Genomic DNA, 26,988 nt, shown 5'->3' on the forward strand with positions numbered 1-26,988 from the left:
TCCAAAAGTACCATACCACCTGCTCCTTGAAAGACTAAATGAAGCCCCTGATCATTGATTGGTTCCAATTAAGCAAAATAGACATTTGACCTTTAGGTTGTTACGTATCCACTAAATGTATACCAGTTTACCAGATTTTGTAATGGTTCGAGCGATGTTCGCTCCATATACAGTTTTGATTTCTTTGTTGTTTGTTTCGTATGGAAAATAAATAAAAATTGACTTTAAAAAAAAGTTTGCTCCAGTGATGAGGAGGGAGGGGATGATGAGGTCACGGACTGTACTTGGGTGCCTGAGAGAGGAGAGGAGGAGGGGGCACAACTCCAATGATGCAGGATGTCCCCTAGGGGGCAGCTTAAGGGCAGCCACCCTACGGCATCACACCGCAGAGCTCCGCAGGTGCAGGGCGCTGCTAACTCCCCTCTGATTTTGAAAAGTTCCTTGGTGTGGGCCTTTTTTGACACGTGTGCAGCAGATTGCCCTATTGCTGTTTGCAACCATGTCTTAAGATGATCAACCATGGCCAGAACAGCAGCCATTTGGGCACCACATGCTTGACCAGACATATGATGACCTGCCATGCAGTCCATTGGCAACAGCACTTGAAAGACCCACATCAAAGAAAAAGGCAAACTTCTCCTTGCTCCTCATCTGGGATCTCCAACCCCACTATACCTCCAGTGCTCTCAAAAACCTGCACTGAGAGGAATGAAGGTATAGCAATAGGTGTCCCAAGTACTTGCAGCCAATCTGCTATCAGTAGACCACCATCTGCACTGCACCAGCACTGCAACTGCTGCCTTTTCAGCTGGTAGACTCTGCCCCCTTTCGTGAATTTGTGGAATGTGCTGTACCTCAGTGGCAGGTTCCAAAATGCCATTTCTTTTAACGGAAGGCCATTCCGGGTCTCCACCGGCATGTGGAAGACAATGTTTTGGCCTCGTTGGACAGGGGCGGTCAGCAGTAAGGTGCATATTACCGCTGACTCATGGTCTAGCAGGCATGGATAGGGACGTTACCTTTCCTTCACGGCACACTGTGTAACTCTGCTGGCAGCTGGGAAGGATGCAGGACAGGGTTCAGTATTGTTGGAGCTTGTTCCACCACCACGCCTCCAAAATGCTAGTGGTGATTCAGCCACAGCTCTCTCCTCCACCCCTTCCTCTTCTTCTTCCTCTATGGTCTCTTCTGCAGATTTGTCCTCTGAACCAGCGGTGCTCCATAAGCATTCAAGGGCCTACGCAAGCACTCAGTCAAAATGATGCCATGCGGTGCTTGAGATTGTCTGCTTAGGGTACAGGAGCCACACTGGGGCAGAGATTCTGTCAGCTCTGCAGGGGCAGGCTCAGAGGTGGTTGACGCCACGCCAGCTTCAGCCAGGAATGGTTGTATGCGACAATGGCACCAACCTTCTCTCCGCCCTCTGACAGGGACACTTGACCCATGTCCCATGTTTGGCACACGTCCTGAATTTGGTGGTGCAGTGGTTCTTGAGCAGGTACCCAGGTTTACAGGTTCTCCTGAGGCAGTAAAGATGACGTGAAACCTCCACCAAACTTCAGTGTGCAAAGGAAAAACACACCACACCCACGTGCTATCAATCTGCTTAACAGAAAGATATGAAAAACAGGCGATGTAATCATATGATGCAGAGGGTTAACAGCAGATCCAAATGGTACACTCCATCATAGGCAGGCAAAACATGGTAATAATCAGGTCATCACATATCAGAAGAATCAGGACTCACATAAGGGATGGATGATTGGTGCAGTCATCATCAGGAAAAAAACATGGTACCACTGAAGGTAAAGGCGAAGCTCCAGGGTTGCTTGATCAAGAAGGCGCTGGTTCAGTTTGCAGCTCCCAAGATGGCGCCTGCTGAAAAAGACTCAGTCGCCTCTCCAAGGTCTGTCTCTACTACACATGGAGACAAAGACAGGGACAGCCAGGTGAGCAACCTCTAAACGATCACTAACTGCCTTACTAGAGAAATCAGGGAACTAGCCCAGCGGATGGATGATTTAGAAGCCAGGATAGATGATGCATTTACCTCCATTTCTGCACATGACAAAGATCTTAAAGTGTATGTAAACCCAATGGCATCCTTTCTAAACTACTGCCATAGGGGTTATCTATAAGGATATACAGGCCTCCTGCATGTATCTTTACCTGTCAGGCCTTATGTGAGTCCTCATTCTTCTGATATGTGATGACCTGATTATTTCCATGTTTTGCCTGCCTATGATGGAGTGTACCATTTGGATCTGCTATTAACCCTCTGCATCATATGATTACATCGCCTGTTTTTCTTATCTTTCTGGTAAGCAGATTGATAGCACGTGGGTGTGGTGTGTTTTTCCTTTGCACACTGAAGTTTGGTGGAGGTTTCACGTCATCTTTACTGCTGATTGATTTTCATGGACAATCACATTTCTTTGGATATTTGTTTCACTTAAGCACTGCATTTTGACTTTATACATTTGTGTTTGATGAAATCCACAAACTATGTTGGCTGCTTTTGTTGCTCTTTTTTAGTTAGCACAGATATTTTTTCACTTGTTTTTTTTTTTTCTCCTGAGGCAGGCCAGAAAAGTCTGTGGTCATTTCCGCCGCTCATACAATGCCAGTGCTCGGCTGGCTGACATTCAAAGGGAATGCAACCTGCCCACCAACCGCCTCATTTGTGACATGCCCACCTGGTGGAACTCAACATTGGCAATGCTGCAGCAGCTGCACACGCAGCAGAGGGCCATCAATGAGTACCTGTGTGAGTATGGCACCAGGACAGGGTCAGAGGAGCTTGGCTTCTTTTCATCATGGCAGTGGCTACTGATCAAGGATGCATGCACTGTCCTGTCACCATTTGAGGAGGCCACAAGGATGGTGAGCAGCGACAATGCATGCATCAGTGACACTGTCCCTCTAGCATAGCTGTGCGCAGCCTCCTGCATTAGGGTGTGCACCCCAAAGCTCAAATACATATGCATGTGTATATGTACTGATGGTGTCAGTAGGGCAGTGGACAGTGTAATTTTGTTTATTTTCTTTGCCAAAAAATAATTTTCTTTTGTAACTTTTTTTGGGGGATGAAATATCAGTGGTCTAAACAGGGGGGAATATGCACCACACAAGGCGATTAGGGTGTGCCCAGGCACACCTGGCACACCCTGTGGGCACGCCTATGCCCTCTAGTCTTCCTGATGGAGCACACGCTTCGTGGAATCATGGACAGGGCACTTGAGGCAGAACAACGGGAGGAAGAGAAGAACTTCTTTACCTCTCAAGGCCCCCTTTATTCAGATAGTATTCCTGCTGGTCCGCCAAACACACAGGAAGAAGAGGAGGAGGAGGAGGATTGTGTCAGCATGGACGTGGAGGATAACACTCAGCAGCAGTCTTCAAGGGATGGTTTTCAGTCCCCAGAAACACAAGGAGTTGTACGTGGCTGCTTGCCCTCTTTTAGTGGCCTGTGAGTGTCTGCCACTCCTTGGTGGCCTTCCGGACATAATGTATATTTTGTTTTGCAACACTACACTGTATTGTGTAATGTGTACACCACCAGAAGTGTAGTAGCAACTGCAATACGGCTGCACTGTATTATGTACTGTGTACACCACCAGAAAAGTAGTAGCAACTGCACTGTATTGTGTAATGTGTACACCACCAGAAGTGTAGTAGAAACAGTACACCGTGGAATGCACTGTAGATATAGGCTACACTGGATGCAGAGTATATATATATATATATATTAGAAATAGTATAAACTGAATGAACTGTAGATATAGGCTACACTGGATGCAGAGTATATACAGTATCTCACAAGAGTGAGTACACCCCTCACATTTTTGTAAATATTTTATTCTGTCTTTCCATGTGACAACACTGAAGAAATGACACTTTGCTACAATGTTAAGTAGTGAGTGTACAGCTTGTATAACAGTTTAAATTTGCTGTAACCTCAAAATAACTCAACACACAGCCATTAATGTCTAAACCGCTGGCAACAAAGGTGAGTGCACCTCTAAGTGAAAATGTCCAAATTGGGCCCAAAGTGTCAATATTTTGTGTGGCCACCATTATTTTCCAGCACTGCCTTAACCCTATTGGGCATGGAGTTCACCAGAGCTTCACAGGTTGTCACTGGAGTCATCTTCCACTCCTCCATGACGACATCATGGAGATGGTGGATGTTAGAGACCTTGTGCTCCTCCACCTTCCGTTTGTGGATGCCCCACAGATGCTCAATAGGGTTTAGATCTGGAGACATGTTTGGCCAGTCCATCACCTTTACCCTCAGCTTCTTTAGTAAGGCAGTGGTCATCTTGGAGGTGTGTTTGGGGTCATTATAATGTTGGAATACTGTCCTACGGCCCAGTCTCTGAAGGGAGGGGATCATGCTCTGCTTCAGTATGTCACAGTACATAATGGCATTCATGGTTCCCTCAATGAACTGTAGCTCGGCAGCATTCATGCAGCCCCAGACCATGACACTCCCACCACCATGCTTGACTGTAGGCTTGACACCATCTGAACCAAATAAGTTTATCTTGGTCTCATCAGACCACAGGACATGGTTCCAGTAGTCCATATCCTTAGTCTGCTTGTCTTCAGTAAACTGTTTGCGGGCTTTCTTGTGTATCATCTTTAGAAGAGGCTTCCTTCTGGGACGACAGCCATGCAGACCAATTTGATGCAGTGTGCGGTGTATGGTCTGAGCACGGACAGGGTGACCCCCCACACCTTCAACCTCTGCAGCAATGCTGGCAGCACTCATACGTATATTTCCCAAAGATAACCTCTGGATATGACGCTGAGTACGTGAACTCAACTTCTTTGGTCGACCATGGCGAGGCCTGTTCTGAGTGGAACCTGTCCTGTTAAACCGCTGTATGGTCTTGGCCACTGTGCTACAACTCAGTTTCAGGGTCTTGGCAATCTTCTTATAGCCTAGGCCAGCTTTATGTAGAGCAACAATTCTTTTTTTCAGATCCTCAGAGAGTTCTTTGCCATGAAGTGCCATGTTGAACTTTCAGTGACCAGTATGAGAGAGTGAGAGCGATAACACTAAATTTAACACACCTGCTCCCCATTCACACCGAAGACCTTGTAACACTAACGAGTCACATGACACCGGGGAAAGAAAATGGCTAATTTGGCCAAATTTGGACATTTTCACCTAGGGGTGTACTCACTTTTGTTGCCAGTGGTTTAGACATTAATGGCTGTGTGTTGAGTTATTTTGAGGGGACAGAAAATTTACACTCACTACTTTACATTGTAGGAAAGTGTAATTTCTTCAGTGTTGTCACATGAAAAGATAGAATAAAATATTTAGAAAAATGTGAGGGGTGTACTCACTTTTTCTGAGATACTGTATATATATATATATATATATAAATTAGACTGTATAAATGTCACGGTTCCTACTGTGCCATGCAAGCGGCCAGGCGTGGTCACCCCCCCCAGGTGGCTCAAGGGGGTATTGAACTCATGACTTTCTGTGTACTGCTCCTGCTCTGAGCTCCTCAGCTCTTTATTCAGCCTGGTTTCCAGCTATGCCTTGTCCTGCTTGCAGTACTGAGGGCTATACTCTGGATCTTGCAATTAGCACTTGTCACTCCTGGTTCAGCTGAGGCAGTTTATCTAATCAGCTGGGTATAAAACACTACAAGAAAAGATGAGATAAAAATGACATTTTAAGGCTCTACCCCTAGTAATTAATTAATCCTAGTAATTAATTAATCATGGCCAGAGGCAGGAGGCTGTAAATTGCAGCACCTGGTAACGGCTCACTCAGTGCTCACACCGCAGAGAAATTCTCCGAATGGAGTCTGGGGTGTGTTCCTCTGGCCAGGCATATAGAAAAAGAGGAGGGAATTAAAGAAGAAATTCGCAAAAGCAATTATTCAAGGAGGAACAGGCAATTTTTCAAATCCTATAAATAATTTTATTGCACAAATTCACTTAACACTAATCAAAATAGATAATACCACCACCAAATTCATTAAAATTAGACAACGTTGTCTACAGACTCAGGTGGCCACCACACACATTCATACACCCCCCATGGATAACTTTATGCAAGTAGTAAAAATCACTAATGATTCCTAGGAGAATGTAGATAATGGTCTTCCTAGGAACAGTATACTGATAGTAAATAAAAGTCAAACAAAGAAACTGAATCCCTTTCATGAATTTGTATAGCCACAATATTGGATGGTAATGGGGGCAATTGACTGCTGAAGCAGGTTGGAATTTAATGAACAGTTCATGGTTTTCTGACACAGAAGAAGAGCAGATCACTGGGAATTGCAATTTTGAGAGAATAGGCAGGTAATCGTGGTATGGGAAATTCCTTCACTAAGCTTATAAATGCACGGCAGCTGGTTCAGGCTATAAAACACATATGCTGGCGGGTAGGTACATGTCTAGGGGGCAAGTGAGTGTGTGTGTATATACCTTCCTCCCAGCCGGGAGGTGTAAAACATTAGATCTCACCGCTTCTCCCACTGATCACCTCAGCCACTGCACTGGTGAAAAGCCGACTCTGCGTTTGCCGATGAGGTATAAAACACTGTCTCACTCTGAGGGCTGTGTCAGTTCATTGTCTCTTGTATTGCCAAAGGTTCCTGTTTGTCCTGTGTTCTTATTTTCAAGTTTCAGCGTTCCAAGACTGACCCCAGCTTCTGACCCTGGCTCTGTTCATCGTTAACTCAGACTTCTGGAATCCCTGACTACGGCTTCACCTTGACAATCCTTTGGTAAATTCCCTGTTAAGCCTCCGTGCACAGATTCACAGCCCAGGTAGCCTTTTACCTTGTTACTGTGGGCTGTGTGTATTTGCAAGGGTGAGCATACATCTCTGCACTATGGACTCCAACCAAGGTAAGCCCTTACATAATGAACTGACCATCATGGAGTCCGCAGAGATGTACCAGATGCTCACCTCCCTTGCTCAGCAAGTCTCCAGCCTGGGCCAGACCGTTTTGGAGCTGCAGCAAGAAGTCCAGTTGTTTAAAACTACAGTATGCCCAGCCCCGGAACCAGCATGTCCTGAATCATTTGTTGTGATGCCAGAGAAGTTTTACGGTAGCCGTGTATCCTTCTTGTGTTTTAGGATGGATTGCGAGCTGTTAAGCCTAGGTCTTATGCCACCGATTATATAAAGGTTTGTGCTGCCATCAACCTGCTCACTGGGCAATTCAAAACATGGGCTCATTAGCTACTACAGGAAAGGAGTCCAGTCTTGGACAGCTGGGAAGGATTCATGTTTGCCCTGGACTCTCACATTACAGTTTCAAAGAAAACCAGGGTTCCCAAATCTGCTCCTAGTTCACGTGGCCTACGGGGACGGACCTAGGGACAGGAAAACCATGTACAGGTATGACTCCAAGCCATTCCAGTCCGTGCCAAGCTATGTAGCTCCAAACCTACAAAGCCTAGACGCTCCTGAGGATATACACACACCTACGCTGGAAGATGTGGACCCCATTGAGATCGGGGTCATCCGGTCCAAGCTGTCTAAAGGTGAAAGAGAGCGGAGGAAAGGCTGTGGTCTTTGTTTCTATTGTGGGGAAAGAGGGCACTTTATCTCTCTCTGCCCAACTCTGCCAAAGGTTCTTCAAGTAGGTACTATTAGGATCCATCCTGCTACCCCCGCTTATCAGCCTGTAAACTGCCAAGGTTGCTGTAAGACCTGTCCACGTTCAATGACACAAGTGGGTACCCAGACTACGGTGGTTAACAATACGGTGTTCCTCAAGAACCTGTAACCAATACCCCTGAGAAGCTCCTACCATCTGGTCTAGAGGCAATTATGCAACCTTCTGACAACAAACCAGTTCCTGCAGTCATCCCAAGCTCCATAGTGGTAAGTGAAGTAACATCATCCTGTCCTGCCAAGGAAGTTCTACCACCTGACTGCACATATGCCTCGAATGGCACCATAGTCTATAAGCAGGAACAGGAGATGTTTGAAAAAGCTTTGCTTCCTGCAAGAACTTCAAAACAACAATGCCCAAAAAGAATAAGGAAAGGTCTTCTAACACTTCTGTTGGTGCATTGTTTCCCCGTGAATTAGATGAAGACTGTACGTATGGCATGGATGCCTATGACGAACTACCTGTTCAGGCCCAGAGGGCGTTTCTAAGGGGGGGGAACGATCACGGTTCCTAACGTGCCATGTAACGGCCAGGCATGGTCACCCCACAGGTGACTCAAGGAGGTATTGAACCCATGACTTTCTGTGTACTGCTCCTGCTGTGTTGCCTCTGAGCCATACCTCCGCTCATTATTCAGCCTGGTTTCCAGCTATGCCTTGTCCTGCTTGCAGTACTGAGGGTTATACTCTGGATCTTGCTTTGCAATTAGCACTTGTCACTCCTGGTTCAGCTGAGGCAGTTTATCTAATCAGCTGGGTATAAAACACTGCCTCACTCTGAGGGTTGTGTCAGTTCATTGTCTCTTGTATTGCCAAAAGTTCCTGTTTTTCCTGTGTTCTTATTTTCAAGTTTCAGTGTTCCAAGACTGACCCCGGCTTCTGACTCCGGCTCTATTCATCCTTAACTCAGACTTCTGGAATCCCTGACTACGGCTTCACCTCGACAATCCTTTGGTAAACTCCCTGTCAAGCCCCCATGCACAGATTCACAGCCAAGCTAGCCTTTTACATTGTTACTGTGGGCTGTGTGTATTTGCAAGGGTGAGCAACCAAAGTAAGCCCTTACAATAAATATATATTTATATATATATATATATATATATATATATATATATATATATATTACACCACCTGAAGTACATTAGAAATAGTACACCACGGAATGAACTGTAGATATTGCATGCTGAGTATATATATATATATATGTGTATGTATGTATGTATATGTGTGTATATATATATATATATATATATATATATATATATATATATACACACAGTCAGGTCCATAAATATTGGGACATAGACACAATTCTAATCTTTTTGGCTCCATACACCACCACAATGGATTTGAAATGAAACAAACAAGATGTGCTTTAACTGCAGACTTTTAGCTTTAATTTGAGGGTATTTACATCCAAATCAGCTGAACGGTGTAGGAATTACAACAGTTTGTATATGTGCCTCCAACTTTTTAAGGGACCAAAAGTAATGGGACAGATTAACAAATATTCATCAAACTTTTATTTTTTAATACTTGGTTGCAAATCCTTTGCAGTCAATTACAGCCTGAAGTCTGGAACGCATAGACATCACCAGACGCTGGGTTTCATCCCTGGTGATGCTCTACCAGGCCTCTACTGCAACTGTCTTCAGTTCCTGCTTGTTCTTGGGGCATTTTCCCTTCAGTTTTGTCTTCAGCAAGTGAAATGTATGCTCAATCGGATTCCGGTCAGGTGATTGACTTGGCCATTGCATAACATTCCACTTCTTTCCCTTAAAAAACTCTTTGGTTGCTTTTGCAGTATGCTTCGGGTCATTTGTCCATCTGCACTGTGAAGCGTCGTCCAATGAGTTCTGAAGCATTTTGCGGAATATGAGCAGATAATATTGCCCGAAACACTTCAGAATTCATCCTGCTGCTTTTGTCAGCAGTCACATCATCAATAAATACAAGAGAACCAGTTCCATTGGCAGCCATAAATGCCCACGCCATGACACTACCACCACCATGCTTCACTGATGAGGTGGTATGCTTTGGATCATGAGCAGTTCCTTTCCTTCTCCATACTCTTCCCATCACTCTGGTACAAGTTGATCTTGGTCTCATTTGTCCATAGGATGTTGTTCCAGAACTGTGAAGGCTTTTTTAGATGTTATAAAGTATAGGAAGGACAGAGATAGTCAACTAAAAGCACCACATCCCATGATTAAGTATTGAACAGAAACTAAAGGCTGTTTAGCCTAGAGAAGGGGGGGGGGGAGGGGAAAAGATCTTCCCCAGGGACTTTTAAGGTGCTATTTAATAGACAATATATTCAAAAAATACTGTACAATCATACTAAGTAAAAATTGATATTTATTTATATTAAATCACATTAAAATATTTATGCCTCACTTCACGAGTGAGACATGTTAATAAGAACAATATGACATAGACAATGTCACCCAAAGATCATTATCACATTTAGACAATGCAACAAGAAGCAACTACTTAAAGGTGCCAAGACAATCAGCCGCTCTCGACATGTTTCGCTCTAATACGAGCTTCTTCAGGAGTTTAGAGGCAATGATTGTGGCGGACTCTAAATGATGGAAAAGTAGACAAAAATCAATACATACATTTGAACATATTGTAGAAAACATCTAATGAATTCTTTGAATTTACAAAAAATTCCATTACCAGAGTAAAGATTGATACAGAGAGTTTAAATACATGCATATAGATTTCAATGCTAAACACTTTAACCAAATATAGGTGAACAATCAAAATTTATACATCTTACCAGGCTGTAGCACATTGATCCGATATAAATGCTTCAATGGAATGACAGTACTGCTGCTGGTTTCAAACCAAGGAGTTATCATATATGAGGGGTATCGCTGCCATGCTATGACCACAGGGGAATATAAAGTTTAAGGAGTGGCCCTTTAAAAAGCAAAATAAATTCAAAAATTAGAAAAAATTAGAAAAAAGGGGGGGATCGCAACCAGGATCTTTAATAATTTATTTTATTTAATTTAATTTAGGGGGGATATGTACCCTAAGGTAGAACCAATTCAGGATATATTACCTGGAACATAAAAGTATAACGGCAAATATTGTCATATAAGTGGGGATGGCATCATAAACAAGTGAAGAAGGTTCACTAATAGCTGCAAAGAAGAGCGATCACCAGCAGAGATGTTTTCTAAATGTAAAAAAGGAAAAGAAAGAAAGAGCAATAAGGACCAATAAAGAATCCAAGGCGTAGCTTACTGTCAGCTAATGACAGTGTCACGCAGGGAAAACTTACTTCACAGATAGTTGTCCGGCACGCAGACTGGGGGGAGCATCACGCTGCCTCCGTAGGATCGCACCGGTGACAGAACTGTAGGCGGTGTGTGACCGCCTATATATACCCCCATCGCGGCGGCGTCTGATCTCGCCGCCGGGATGCGGACGCTCAATGAGATTGATCACGTGGGGACGCAAGGGAACGCGGTGACGTCAATTCTGACGTCAACCGCGTGTGTAGAGGTTACTGCGCATGTCAGCGCGGTTCTGGAGCCCGTGGAGCATCAGGGCGCCGAAGGCACCATCTTTGTTGAGGGAAAGAGAAGGGTAAAAACAGAATGGAGATAAATTAAAGCATTATACCTGCTTTTGTTCTAAAGAACAATAGAAAATATATGTATTCCCAATGAGTTCTTAAAGGAGGCTCATATATATCAATAAATTAGGTATCCCAAACCCAAACCAAACGTGATCAGGCTCAAATTTAAGGGCCACCAGCCATAGGGGCGATTGGTTCAACACCCCAAAAGGTGGGTGCCCGGGGCGTCCGTGTGGTCTAAATTGACAACGATAGTCCCAATATGAGGATAATTCCAGCGAGCAATTGAAAATAAAGAATATATAACCAAGAACTCCTTTAAGGTGAGATTTGCAGCCACAGCCTGCAAGATGTAATACAAATTAAACAGTGGAGGTTCGGTGATATCAAATGTAACATACATAGAATATATGGTCAATACTACAACTAATGCTAAATGTCATCTATGGCTCAAACATACAAGTGATGCCACAGCACAGCATAAAAATACTGAGTATAGTAAACGACCAGAAATAATAAAAAGAGACAGGAGGATAGAAAAGTAAAAAAGTAAAAAAGGAGAAGGGGGAGAAAAAACACAAGAATAATGCAGGGCAGAGGATGCGACCATATCACGGTTAAAAATATTGTAATAATTCAAATAAATGGCTTGAAACTGAACGCATCGTTCATGCCAGGATGTTGGAGAGCTGACAATTTGTGTATCCAGCGTGCCTCCTTTTGTAGGAGGAGCCTATCATAGTCTCCTCCTCTAACACCAGGGGGAATATGTTCTAAAGCAAAAAAGTGTAAACAGTTAGCGTTGAAATTATGTTGTAGGCCTACGTGTCGACTGATAGGGGTCTCCATTCTTTTTTTCTGTATAAGGGAGACATGATCCCTAATACGACAGAAAAAGGGCCTCTTAGTTTTCCCGATGTAAAACATTTTACACTCGCATAGCATAATGTACACTATACCAATGGATTGACAAGTTACTGCAAATTTTGGTTTGAACAGATCCCCGTTAGGCAACAAAAGGCTTCGAGTGGCTAAAATGTATCTACAGTAGGAACAACGATGGCAGGGTCTACTGCCTCTGTCAACCTCTTTGGTTTTAACAACTTGGTTTTCATAATGGCTCTGTACCAATGAATCCCTAAGGGATCGACATCGTCTGAAAGTGATCTCCGGGTATGGGTTAAGGTGTTTAGCCACTTTTTCGTCTCCCATTAATAAGTACCAATATTTATTGAGAATGTCACGTATTTGTTTATGTTGACTAGAGTAGGTAGTGATGAGTCTGACGCCGGGATTAGCTTTTTTGGGTCTAATGTTGTGTAAAAGAGAAGCTCTATTTTGATTTTTAGCTCTAAGGTAAGCTTTTTTGAGGCACTTTTTGCTATATCCTCGGTTAAGGAAGCGTAGACGTAAACATTTAGCTTCCTTTTCAAAGTCAGACTCATCACTACAGTTGCGTTTGGCTCGCAAGTATTGCCCATAGGGCACACTTGTAATCAGGGGGGCTGGGTGGGAACTGCTGGCATGCAGCAGGGAGTTACCTGCGGAGGGTTTACGGTATAAGGTTGTTCTGATGCTACCGTCAAATTTAACTGTGATTTGGGTATCCAAAAAAGTCAGATTAGATTGACTAAATTCCACCGTGAATTTAAGATTGTACCTGTTAATTTTAAGGCTTTCCAAAAAGGACAAAAGAAGATCTTTGGGGCCTATCCATATGAAAAAAATGTCGTCAATAAACCTCCTCCATAGGGGGATTAATTCCATATATTGTTGCATATCATCTCGGGAAAATAATTCCCGTTCCCACCCCCCCAGATACAGGTTGGCATAAGAGGGGGCACATTTGGTCCCCATAGCCACCCCCTGTATCTGGAGGTAGTGGGATCCCCCAAACAGGAAGATATTGTTGGAAAGGATGAACATCAACAAATTCAAAATGAATCCGTTGTACTGAGGAGATGTCTCATGGTTTTGAGAGAGGAAATCTTTAACAATTTCCACCCCCTGCTGGTGGGGGATTGAGTTGTATAAGGCCTCCACGTCGAGGGCTACCAGCCACGCGCCCTCGGGAAGGGAAATCCCATCGAGGGCGCGTAGCAGGTCATTGGTGTCCTGAAGATAGGACACCAACCCCTCGACGTGGGGCCTAAGAAAGTCATCAATTAGTTGGCTGGCTGTCTCGGTGAGACTGCCATTACCAGAGACAATTGGGCGGCCTGGGGGTTTAGTCTGACTTTTATGAATTTTGGGGAGAGCGTATAGTGTAGGTGTTCGTGGGGATGTGACATTTAAAAACTCCCAAGTGGACTTGTTGATGAGACCGCTTCGGTAAGCCGAGCCAATTAGATGTTGGTAACGGTTGATTGTCAAAGTAACGTGAGTTGGTGATACTTTACGGTACCACTCATGGTTCCGGACAATAGCCAGTACCATGGACTCATATTGTCCCCTGTCCATCACCACCAAGTTGCCGCCCTTATCGGCAGGCTTAATTACAATACTTTGATTTGATTGTAAAGATTTTAAAGCCTTGGTTTGGGAAGGAGTCAGGTTGGCTTCGGAGGTGTTTCTCCATTTAGTTACCATAATCTCTTTGGTAACTTGGTTAGTGAATGCCCATACGTTCGGGTTGCCTTGGAGGGCAGGGAATTTGGAGGATTTAGGTTTATAATTACGAGGTGTAGCAGTGGACAGGGAACAAGGGTGGGCCAATGGAGGTGGGGAAGGAGGCGGGGGGTCAACAGCCGTTTCGAGGGCAAGAGCCTCGAGCAGGTCTGTTTCACTGATCCCCCCCTCCTCCCACAGCTCCATTAAGTCCTCCATGGCCTTGATGTCATTAATGGACATGTCCTTCCAGAGGGGATTATCCAGAGACGAACTTTGGATAGATGGGGGTGGTCTGTCATAAAGGATTTTAAACATAAGTTTTCTCGAAAATAGATTGAGATCTTTTATTAATTCAAAAGAATCTACCTTTTGCGTGGGGCAAAAGGTGAGACCCAGTTTTAACACAGAGATTTGTTCTGCCGAGAGAGGACAAGAGGAGATATTGATCACCTCGAGTTGAGTTTCTGGGGTTTGGAATTCCCCGAATCTGAACTCATGGTTCTTTTGGGATCCGGCATCAATTGTGTAAAAATTGGGGCTGGACGAAAATCCTGCTGTGAAGAAAAAGTGTTAACGTTACTTACCGAGGTGCTCGGGCCGATAGTGAGTGCGCAAGTGGTTGTGCAAGTGTTGGAAAGAGGTTCAGGATGTGTCGGTGCGCTAGTCAGTGAACTTTTGTTTGCGCCCGCACGAGTGACCATGGGTGTCTTAGGGTTAGGCATACGTCTAACTGTGCCTGTGGGTACATTTTCTCTGAGGTGTTTGGAATTCAGTGAATCCTGAGTTCTGGTAAGCCGTGTGGATTAGATTAGCGCACCGACACATCCTGAACCTCTTTCCAACACTTGCACAACCACTTGCGCACTCACTATCGGCCCGAGCACCTCGGTAAGTAACGTTAACACTTTTTCTTCACAGCAGGATTTTCGTCCAGCCCCAATTTTTACACAATTGATGCCGGATCCCAAAAGAACCATGAGTTCAGATTCGGGGAATTCCAAACCCCAGAAACTCAACTCGAGGTGATCAATATCTCCTCTTGTCCTCTCTCGGCAGAACAAATCTCTGTGTTAAAACTGGGTCTCACCTTTTGCCCCACGCAAAAGGTAGATTCTTTTGAATTAATAAAAGATCTCAATCTATTTTCGAGAAAACTTATGTTTAAAATCCTTTATGACAGACCACCCCCATCTATCCAAAGTTCGTCTCTGGATAATCCCCTCTGGAAGGACATGTCCATTAATGACATCAAGGCCATGGAGGACTTAATGGAGCTGTGGGAGGAGGGGGGGATCAGTGAAACAGACCTGCTCGAGGCTCTTGCCCTCGAAACGGCTGTTGACCCCCCACCTCCTTCCCCACCTCCATTGGCCCACCCTTGTTCCCTGTCCACTGCTACACCTCGTAATTATAAACCTAAATCCTCCAAATTCCCTGCCCTCCAAGGCAACCCGAACGTATGGGCATTCACTAACCAAGTTACCAAAGAGATTATGGTAACTAAATGGAGAAACACCTCCGAAGCCAACCTGACTCCTTCCCAAACCAAGGCTTTAAAATCTTTACAATCAAATCAAAGTATTGTAATTAAGCCTGCCGATAAGGGCGGCAACTTGGTGGTGATGGACAGGGGACAATATGAGTCCATGGTACTGGCTATTGTCCGGAACCATGAGTGGTACCGTAAAGTATCACCAACTCACGTTACTTTGACAATCAACCGTTACCAACATCTAATTGGCTCGGCTTACCGAAGCGGTCTCATCAACAAGTCCACTTGGGAGTTTTTAAATGTCACATCCCCACGAACACCTACACTATACGCTCTCCCCAAAATTCATAAAAGTCAGACTAAACCCCCAGGCCGCCCAATTGTCTCTGGTAATGGCAGTCTCACCGAGACAGCCAGCCAACTAATTGATGACTTTCTTAGGCCCCACGTCGAGGGGTTGGTGTCCTATCTTCAGGACACCAATGACCTGCTACGCGCCCTCGATGGGATTTCCCTTCCCGAGGGCGCGTGGCTGGTAGCCCTCGACGTGGAGGCCTTATACAACTCAATCCCCCACCAGCAGGGGGTGGAAATTGTTAAAGATTTCCTCTCTCAAAACCATGAGACATCTCCTCAGTACAACGGATTCATTTTGAATTTGTTGATGTTCATCCTTTCCAACAATATCTTCCTGTTTGGGGGATCCCACTACCTCCAGATACAGGGGGTGGCTATGGGGACCAAATGTGCCCCCTCTTATGCCAACCTGTATCTGGGGGGGTGGGAACGGGAATTATTTTCCCGAGATGATATGCAACAATATATGGAATTAATCCCCCTATGGAGGAGGTTTATTGACGACATTTTTTTCATATGGATAGGCCCCAAAGATCTTCTTTTGTCCTTTTTGGAAAGCCTTAAAATTAACAGGTACAATCTTAAATTCACGGTGGAATTTAGTCAATCTAATCTGACTTTTTTGGATACCCAAATCACAGTTAAATTTGACGGTAGCATCAGAACAACCTTATACCGTAAACCCTCCGCAGGTAACTCCCTGCTGCATGCCAGCAGTTCCCACCCAGCCCCCCTGATTACAAGTGTGCCCTATGGGCAATACTTGCGAGCCAAACGCAACTGTAGTGATGAGTCTGACTTTGAAAAGGAAGCTAAATGTTTACGTCTACGCTTCCTTAACCGAGGATATAGCAAAAAGTGCCTCAAAAAAGCTTACCTTAGAGCTAAAAATCAAAATAGAGCTTCTCTTTTACACAACATTAGACCCAAAAAAGCTAATCCCGGCGTCAGACTCATCACTACCTACTCTAGTCAACATAAACAAATACGTGACATTCTCAATAAATATTGGTACTTATTAATGGGAGACGAAAAAGTGGCTAAACACCTTAACCCATACCCGGAGATCACTTTCAGACGATGTCGATCCCTTAGGGATTCATTGGTACAGAGCCATTATGAAAACCAAGTTGTTAAAACCAAAGAGGTTGACAGAGGCAGTAGACCCTGCCATCGTTGTTCCTACTGTAGATACATTTTAGCCACTCGAAGCCTTTTGTTGCCTAACGGGGATCTGTTCAAACCAAAATTTGCAGTAACTTGTCAATCCATTGGTATAGTGTACATTATGCTATGCGAGTGTAAAATGTTTTACATCGGGAAAACTAAGAGGCCCTTTTTCTGTCGTATTAGGGATCATGTCTCCCTTATACAGAAAAAAAGAATGGAGACCCCTATCAGTCGACACGTAGGCCTACAACATAATTTCAACGCTAACTGTTTACACTTTTTTGCTTTAGAACATATTCCCCCTGGTGTTAGAGGAGGAGACTATGATAGGCTCCTCCTACAAAAGGAGGCACGCTGGATACACAAATTGTCAGCTCTCCAACATCCTGGCATGAACGATGCGTTCAGTTTCAAGCCATTTATTTGAATTATTACAATATTTTTAACCGTGATATGGTCGCATCCTCTGCCCTGCATTATTCTTGTGTTTTTTCTCCCCCTTCTCCTTTTTTACTTTTTTACTTTTCTATCCTCCTGTCTCTTTTTATTATTTCTGGTCGTTTACTATACTCAGTATTTTTATGCTGTGCTGTGGCATCACTTGTATGTTTGAGCCATAGATGACATTTAGCATTAGTTGTAGTATTGACCATATATTCTATGTATGTTACATTTGATATCACCGAACCTCCACTGTTTAATTTGTATTACATCTTGCAGGCTGTGGCTGCAAATCTCACCTTAAAGGAGTTCTTGGTTATATATTCTTTATTTTCAATTGCTCGCTGGAATTATCCTCATATTGGGACTATCGTTGTCAATTTAGACCACACGGACGCCCCGGGCACCCACCTTTTGGGGTGTTGAACCAATCGCCCCTATGGCTGGTGGCCCTTAAATTTGAGCCTGATCACGTTTGGTTTGGGTTTGGGATACCTAATTTATTGATATATATGAGCCTCCTTTAAGAACTCATTGGGAATACATATATTTTCTATTGTTCTTTAGAACAAAAGCAGGTATAATGCTTTAATTTATCTCCATTCTGTTTTTACCCTTCTCTTTCCCTCAACAAAGATGGTGCCTTCGGCGCCCTGATGCTCCACGGGCTCCAGAACCGCGCTGACATGCGCAGTAACCTCTACACACGCGGTTGACGTCAGAATTGACGTCACCGCGTTCCCTTGCGTCCCCACGTGATCAATCTCATTGAGCGTCCGCATCCCGGCGGCGAGATCAGACGCCGCCGCGATGGGGGTATATATAGGCGGTCACACACCGCCTACAGTTCTGTCACCGGTGCGATCCTACGGAGGCAGCGTGATGCTCCCCCCAGTCTGCGTGCCGGACAACTATCTGTGAAGTAAGTTTTCCCTGCGTGACACTGTCATTAGCTGACAGTAAGCTACGCCTTGGATTCTTTATTGGTCCTTATTGCTCTTTCTTTCTTTTCCTTTTTTACATTTAGAAAACATCTCTGCTGGTGATCGCTCTTCTTTGCAGCTATTAGTGAACCTTCTTCACTTGTTTATGATGCCATCCCCACTTATATGACAATATTTGCCGTTATACTTTTATGTTCCAGGTAATATATCCTGAATTGGTTCTACCTTAGGGTACATATCCCCCCTAAATTAAATTAAATAAAATAAATTATTAAAGATCCTGGTTGCGATCCCCCCCTTTTTTCTAATTTTTTCTAATTTTTGAATTTATTTTGCTTTTTAAAGGGCCACTCCTTAAACTTTATATTCCCCTGTGGTCATAGCATGGCAGCGATACCCCTCATATATGATAACTCCTTGGTTTGAAACCAGCAGCAGTACTGTCATTCCATTGAAGCATTTATATCGGATCAATGTGCTACAGCCTGGTAAGATGTATAAATTTTGATTGTTCACCTATATTTGGTTAAAGTGTTTAGCATTGAAATCTATATGCATGTATTTAAACTCTCTGTATCAATCTTTACTCTGGTAATGGAATTTTTTGTAAATTCAAAGAATTCATTAGATGTTTTCTACAATATGTTCAAATGTATGTATTGATTTTTGTCTACTTTTCCATCATTTAGAGTCCGCCACAATCATTGCCTCTAAACTCCTGAAGAAGCTCGTATTAGAGCGAAACATGTCGAGAGCGGCTGATTGTCTTGGCACCTTTAAGTAGTTGCTTCTTGTTGCATTGTCTAAATGTGATAATGATCTTTGGGTGACATTGTCTATGTCATATTGTTCTTATTAACATGTCTCACTCGTGAAGTGAGGCATAAATATTTTAATGTGATTTAATATAAATAAATATCAATTTTTACTTAGTATGATTGTACAGTATTTTTTGAATATATTGTCTATTAAATAGCACCTTAAAAGTCCCTGGGGAAGATCTTTTCCCCTCCCCCCCCCCCTTCTCTAGGCTAAACAGCCTTTAGTTTCTGTTCAATACTTTTTTAGATGTTGTTTGGCAAACTCTAATCTGGCCTTCCTGTTTTTAAAGCTCACCAATGGTTTACATCTTGTGGTGAACCCTCTGCATTCACTCTGGTGAAGTCTTCTCTTGATTGTTGACTTTGACACACATACACCTACCTCGTGGAGAGTGTTCTTGATCTGGCCAACTGTTGTGAAGGGTGTTTTCTTTACCAGGGAAAGAATTCTTTGGTCATCCACCACAGTTGTTTTCCGTGGTCTTCCGGGTCTTTTGGTGTTGCTGTGATCACCGGTGCGTTCTTTCTTTTTAAGGATGTTCCAAACAGTTGATTTGGCCACACCTGATGTTTTTGCTATCTCTCTGATGGGTTTGTTTTGTTTTTTCAGCCTAATGATGGCTTGCTTCACTGATAGTGACAGCTCTTTGGATCTCATATTGAGAGTTGACAGCAACAGATTCCAAATGCAAATAGCACACTTGAAATGAACTCTGGACCTTTTATCTGCTCCTTGTAAATGGGAAAATGAGGGAATAACACACACCTGGCCATGGAACAGCTGAGCAGCCAATTGTTCCATTACTTTTGGTCCCTTAAAAGAGCCAAAAATATTAGAATTGTGTCGATGTCCCAATATTTATGGACCTGACTGTGTGTGTGTGTGTGTGTGTGTGTGTGTGTGTGTGTATATATATATATATATATATATATATATATATATATATATATATATATATATATATTCTCTCAAATATACTGCCACTAACTGAATAACCTGCCTGCTTAATCTAAACCATGCTATCTCTCCATGCATGCCAGCCTTATGGACTTAGCCCCCCTGAGCCATGATTGGCCAAAGGCACCCTGCCTTTGGCCAATCATGGCTCTCTTAGCAGAGGGCGCTGGGATTGGCCAAAGCATGCAGGTCAGGTGCATGCTTTGGCCAATCATCATACAGCAATGCACTGCGATCTCGCAGTGCATTATGGGGCGTTCCGTGGGCGCCCCATAATGTTCATTCTTCGGGGAACGGTGAACACCCGATGTTCGAGTCAAACTTATGTTCGACCTGAACATCAAGCTCATCCCTAGTCGTTCGGGACAAGCTAGCCTACTTGCTTCAGAGCATGCGTCATTTTTGGTACGTCGGAACAGCATACAGACAAACGGGTTTCCCAATAGTAATTAGTTGCGACGGAAAAATTTAGAACATGTTCTCTATCTAAGTCCGTCTGAATTTTCAACGGAAAATGCATACACACGGTCGGAATATACAATGAAAAGCTCCCATCTGACTTTTTCTGACGGACATTCCGCTCGTGTGTGCGTGGCATTAGACACACTTTGTCTTTTATCATCTCTATCTCTACTGATTTTCCATTTTTACTCTGTTCTTTCCTCCTCCCCTGATTTCTTCCTCTACTTTTTTGCTATTTCCTTTTTCTTATAAGATGGATGTAAGTCAATTAAGACATTGTAGGTCCTGAGTGACCTAGTCACTAAATATAAAGTTGAAGGGCTCACAGGGGTCCATGTAAGTGAATATGTTGCAGTCAATAATACGTTCTAAGTTAAATATAGATTGCCCTGTGTTTACTATTTATTCTTATTTGTTTTTCTTATTTAATAGCTCCCCCTGTTGAGGATGTTGCATATGATACTCAGGTATATCGTCTACTGCTCAGGTTCTATATCTTAAACGGCGTAAATATCTGACGAATGGGAAGCCACCCATAGGTCAGAGAGTTATTGGGTTGTTTAATCTTGCCTTTCTCTAGTATGTACCCAGTTCTTTACCAAGCTGGACCAAAGTAGGATTGTTTTATTGTACACCACTTTTATGTTGTCCCAAAGCAGGGGCGTAACTAGAAATAGCAGGGCCCCATAGCAAAATGTTGTATGGGGCCCCCCTGCAAACAGCCCCCCCCCCCCCCACAGCTGCCCTAGTGTCAATGCAGCGTGACCTGTGCCCAATACAGCGTGACCTGTGCCCAATACAGCGTGACCTGTGCCCAATACAGCCTGGTCTGCCTGTGCCCCATACAGCCCCACCTATGCAGAGGAAGAGGCAAGCCACCCGGATCAGCAGAGAGCGGGATTGCCCGCTGTAATAGCTTTCATTTGAATTTCCCATCTTCCCGGGGCTCATCGTCACATAGCCTCACCTCTTGGCCTGACGCCTTTGATGACGTCACATGTCCCGCATTGGATCGGCGTTCTGTCTATCAAAGGCACCGGGCCAAAAGGTGGAGCTATGTGACGTGAGCCCCGGGAACACTGGAAGTTCTAATGAAAGCTATTACATCGGGCAATTCAGCTCTCTGCTGATACGGACAGCTTGTCTCTTCCTTTCCTCTCTCTTCCCCTGGCTGGGAGACTGTGTCGGCGGTGCTCTTATCCTCACTGGGCCCCACTCGGCTGCAGGCCCCATAGCGCCTGCATGGGTCGCTATGGTGGTAGTTACGCCCCTGTCCCAAAGGGATTCCCTTAATTTACTGGGATTTCCTTGCACTTCCTGTTTTGGCTATGGGACAGGAATAGAAAGGTAAATCTCCCCAATGGGGCACAGATGGTAAAAAAAAAAACCAACAGGGGTTATAACCCGCCCTTACTCTATTCAAAATGGGAAAACAAAGTTTTGCCCATAGTTCTACTTTCATTCCCCCCGTTGTCCTCATCACAACTTTTGGTGGTACTGGATTTTGAAAAAAAATGTTAACCTACATAACCTCTCAGAGGCAGCATGCTCTATATGCAGACTTGTACTGAATGATGTCCTTCCAGAACACAGGCCGCGTAGCGGCACAATCTGCCACCGGTTGTGTCCACCAGACACAGCCAATGACTGATCAATCCACTGTCCCGACCAATCACAGAAGACCACATTAAAATTGTAAACAATGGATAGCTTCCTTTCACGTCATTCTTTGTATATAATTGTGTTGCTAGTTGTGATTGGTCACAGTGATCACATGGTACAGACAGGGCAAATCAAACAACTACAACTTCAAAAAACTTGCTATGCCTCTTACTAAACACATTGGACTGTCTAATTTCCGAAAAGGGGTTACTTGGGGGGTATTTGTACTGTCCAGGCATTTTCGGGCCTCAAGAAATGAGATAGGCCGTCAGTACATCAGGATTGATCATTTTTCAGATACCGTATTTATCGGCGTATAACACGCACCGGCGTATAACACGCACCCCAAGTTTAGGAGGGAATTTTAAGGAAAAAACTTTTAGGAGTAAAGTTTAAGGAAGAAAAACTTACATTAAAATGCCCATCAATGCAGCATTATCGGTGTCCATCTGCAGCCTTGTCAGTGTCAGTGCAGCCTTGCTCCAGTGTCTATTGCAGCCTTGTCAGTGCAGCTTTGCCCCAGCGCAGAATTGTCAGTGCAGCCTTGTCAGTGCAGCTTTGCCCCAGTACAGAATTGTCAGTGCAGCCTTGCCCCAGTGCAGCCTTGCCCCAGTGCAGCCTTGCCCCAGTGCAGCCTTGTCAGTGCAGCCTTGTCAGTGCAGCCTTGCCCCAGTGCAGCCTTGTGGGATCGCTGCGATCCCTGCCGACATACACAGCCGTGTGTAAATTCAAATATGGCACCGAGACTGCAGGGACTCGGCGGAGCCGAGATACACATACCCGAGTGTCCTCGGCTTTTCTCGGCGCCGCTTACAGTCCCGCCCAGTCCTGCCCTATGATGGACATCACACAGGTCCAATGGCGGGACTGTAAGCGGCGCCGAGAAAAGCCGAGGACTCTCGGGTATGTGTATCTCGGCTCTGCCGAGTCCCTGCAGTCTCGGCGCCATATTTGAATTTACACACGGCTGTGTATGTCGGCCGCGATCGCGGCATTCGCCACGATCGCTCCGATCACACAAAATTGGCGGGGATCGGCCTATAACGCGCACCCACGATTTTCCCCTGATTTTCAGGGGAAAAAAGTGCGCGTTATATGCAGATAAATACGGTCTATTGTATAGACCAGGGGTAGGCAACCTTTTGAGCACAGTGTGCCGAAAAATGTTTTCAAAGAAATTGAGAAAGCCAATTTTATAACCAAAAAATGTCAACTTCTCACTCAATCACGAAAAGGATTTTTTATAAAGTAAATGCTGTAAACTACTTGAGTAGTAGTGAGAAATTAACATCCCGCCCTCACGCCTCAGATCAGCCCCAATTCATGCACCTTCACACCTCAGATTACTGTCCCCCCTGCGAATCTGTTTCATCACTGTACCCCCCTGCTCATCTGCCCCACCATTGTAACCCCTTGCACATCTGCCCCACCACTGTAACCCCTTGCACATCTGCCCCACCACTGTAACCCCTTGCACATCTTCCCCACCTCTGTAACCCCCTGCTCATCTGTCCCACCACTGTAACCCCCTGCTCATCTGTCCCACCACTGTAACCCCCTGCTCATCTGTCCCACCACTGTAACCCCCTGCTCATCTGTCCCACCACTGTAACCCCCTGCTCATCTGTCCCACCACTGTAACCCCCTGCTCATCTGTCCCACCACTGTAACCCCCTGCTCATCTGTCCCACCACTGTAACCCCCTGCTCATCTGTCCCACCACTGTAACCCCCTGCTCATCTGTCCCACCACTGTAACCCCCTGCTCATCTACCCCTCCAATATTCCCCCTTTCTCATCTGCCCCGCCACTGTACCTCCCTGCACATCTGCTCCACCGCAGTACCCCCAATGCTCTTCTGTCTCACCACTGAACCATCTTCTCATCTGTCCTAATACTGAACTCCCCCAGCTAATCTTTCCCACCACTGTAACCCCCTGCTCCTCTGTCCCCCCGCTGAACCCCCTTCTCATCTGCCCCAACACTGAACCCCCCCTGCTCATCTGTCTCACCACTGTAACCCCCTGCTCATCTGCCCCATCAATGTACTCCCCGTTTTTCTGTCCCACCGCTGAACCCCCTTCTCATCCCTTCCACTACTGTACCTTCTGCACATCTGCCCCACCACTGTACCCCCTTGCTCTTCTGTCCACCACTGTAACCCCGCTGCTCATCTACACCATCAGTGTAACCCTTTTCTCATCTGCCCCACCACTGTACCTCCCTGCACATCTGCTCCACTATGTATCCCCATGCTCTTCTGTCTCAAGATTGAATCACCTTCTCATCTGTCCTAACACTTAACCCATCTGCTCATCTGCCCCACCACTGAAACCCGCTTTCTCATCTGCTCCACTAATGTACCTCCTGCACATCTGTCTCACCTCTGTACCCCCTGCTTTTCTGTCCCACCACTGAACCCCCCTGCTCATCTGTCCCAGTGCTGAAGCCCCTTCTCATCTCTTCCACCACTGTACCTCCCTGCACATCTGTCCCACCACTGTAACCCTATATATATATATATATATATATATATATATATATACACATATATACACAAACACACACACATTTATATGTCTCCTACCAGTTTTCCTCCTCTTTTTATTTCTGATATAACAGAAGCAATATTGAATTCACTTGGCGAGTCTTGAGTCACTTTTGGTGAGAAAAGCTGAAATAATTAAAATAAAATGAAATATAAATAAATAGAGCAAATCAGAATCAGAACAATCATATGTAAGTGCTGGGTTATTTTTATTGGCTGTACTACACAGATGATTTTTCTAGTTTATGTATTTACATGTTTGTCACATATGTAATAGCAGAGATATAAATGTCTATAAATCATGCTCACAAATACATGGGCTACATTTGTGGTCTCCAAACTACAGCACACAGGCCAAATCCAGCCCACCATAGGATTGCACCTTGCCTGCAGCTATGGTCAGGTTCTACCCACTGTGCTGTCTTTCTCCTAGTCAGATGGTTTCTAGAACCACCAGATGATGTGCTTGCCCCAGCAGGGGGATGCAACATCCTTCATCCATACCCGCTCCCGCTCCTGCCTTTCAATTATACTGACTACAGCCACTCTGTAAGCACAGTATGGACAAACCACTGATGGGGAGTATAATGTAGGGGGACTCTGATATAAGGAGGAACTCTGATAGGGACCCTGATGAAGAGCAACTCTGATGGGGCCCCTTATGTAAGAGGGGACTCTGATGTAAAGGAGACCCTGATGTAAAGGGGGACTCCTAATATGGGGTAAGTGTGGCTGTGATGGGGACCCTGATATAAAAGGGTCTCTGACTTAAGGGGGGACTTTGCTTTGTTTTTGTTTTAAGTTATTTCTTATTTGTTCTGAATCATATCATGCGGATACCAAAAATATCCAAATATTTATTTATTGATTTATAAAATGTTTTTTTTGTCCAACACATATTTATAAAATATACAATGTGGCCCTCGTATAGAAAAGTTTGGAGACCCCCTGCACTACATGGAGGTGTTATTATCTGGTGCCCCACTAACAACAAGATAGACTCTCTCAAATATTTATCCTGCACTGTGCCTACCTCACCCCCTTGGAGTAGCTAGATATAAGAGGGGATACTCTACCACCTGCTCCCTGTGCCACCAAGAGATAGGCACATTCTTTCATCTCATCTGGGCATGCCCTCTTATATGGGGATTCTGGAAGCAGGTTGTGGACTTCCTACACAACACTATGGGCTCTCCACTTACACTAGATTCAAAGCAATGTATACTAGGGATATTCCCGAATTCGGAAATAATAGATTCACAAGGATATTCGTACATGAAACACAATTCTGAGCCAGGAAAATTATTGCTAAGCAGTGGATGAGGCCGTCACCCCCCAGTGTTATTGACTGTAAGGTGGACGTGAACAACACCTTGCCCTATAAGAAATTCTTATATATAAACAGAGGACGCCCAGCCAAGTAAAATAAAATTTGGGACCCGTGGCTTTCGGACTCTAAAACCTGCACGTGACCAATGGCCTAGGTCCTCCAGGAGCGTCACCCACTATTAACTACTAATCTGTCAAGTAGACTCTCCACAGGTATTGCCATCTGTACTCTGCTTGCTTGCAGAATGACCACTCATGGAATTTATTTTGTATCTAAGCTATATACTATTTCTCCTCGTGATAACTGTATTGCCTTAAATAAACACACAAGACTGTGTTGTATATGTAAATTGTTTAATAAAAAACTTTTTTGAGAGAGTCTATCAGAGAGTTTAGGGGATACGGCTTTACATGAATCCAGGGCCTCACTACATTCCTCATCCTCTAAGTTACCCACCTCTCTCTCCCAGCATGATTTAACATCATACACTAGATTGCTGGAAGATGGGGTAATGAGCATATTATAGAAGGTGGAGATTAGCTTTCAGGGGGTCTGTGCTTTTATCTACTGCCATGATAGCATTGGAAGGAAGCTGTGGGCGGGACTGAGGGAACTGGCATTGCATGGCATGGTGTACCTGTAAGAATCTGAAAAACAAAGTTTGGGAGTGAAGTAGAATAATAACGTATCAAACCAGGCAGGACTTCAGTGATGCAGGTTTTCTTTATTTGACTCGTACGAGGAGACAAGTTACAACAAAAGGACAGATATTTGCCTACTGGTTCTCACTGCTATAACCCGTGCAATAGGGCTGCATATATAGCAGTGAGCCTGATAGACGCCTATCTGGACTTGTCTGTCTAGCAATTGTAAAACTTGCATTTATATACCTTTTACAAACCTTATCTTAGCCATCTCTCCTAGATATGATTGGTTGCT

At 44.4% G+C, this 26,988-nt stretch overlaps 1 protein-coding gene across 9 annotated transcripts in view; it reads right to left on the bottom strand.

The window, feature by feature from the left end:
• Positions 1 to 26,988, bottom strand: part of LOC141127056 (uncharacterized) — a 227,721-nt gene that overhangs the window by 152,894 nt on the left and 47,839 nt on the right. For 6 of the 9 annotated variants that reach the window (XM_073613200.1, XM_073613202.1, XM_073613203.1 and 3 more), the window contains one exon: positions 24,759 to 24,845. The exons of 2 other annotated variants lie outside the window; for them this stretch is intronic. In XM_073613200.1, the coding sequence (XP_073469301.1) occupies positions 24,759 to 24,845 (87 nt within the window). Of the gene's footprint in view, positions 1 to 24,758; positions 24,846 to 26,988 lie in introns of those variants that run through there. One more of the 9 variants, XM_073613207.1, reaches the window with a different exon arrangement.

The sequence above is a fragment of the Aquarana catesbeiana genome, linkage group LG02 (assembly GCF_042186555.1).
Source record: "Aquarana catesbeiana isolate 2022-GZ linkage group LG02, ASM4218655v1, whole genome shotgun sequence".
Lineage (NCBI taxonomy): Eukaryota > Metazoa > Chordata > Amphibia > Anura > Ranidae > Aquarana > Aquarana catesbeiana.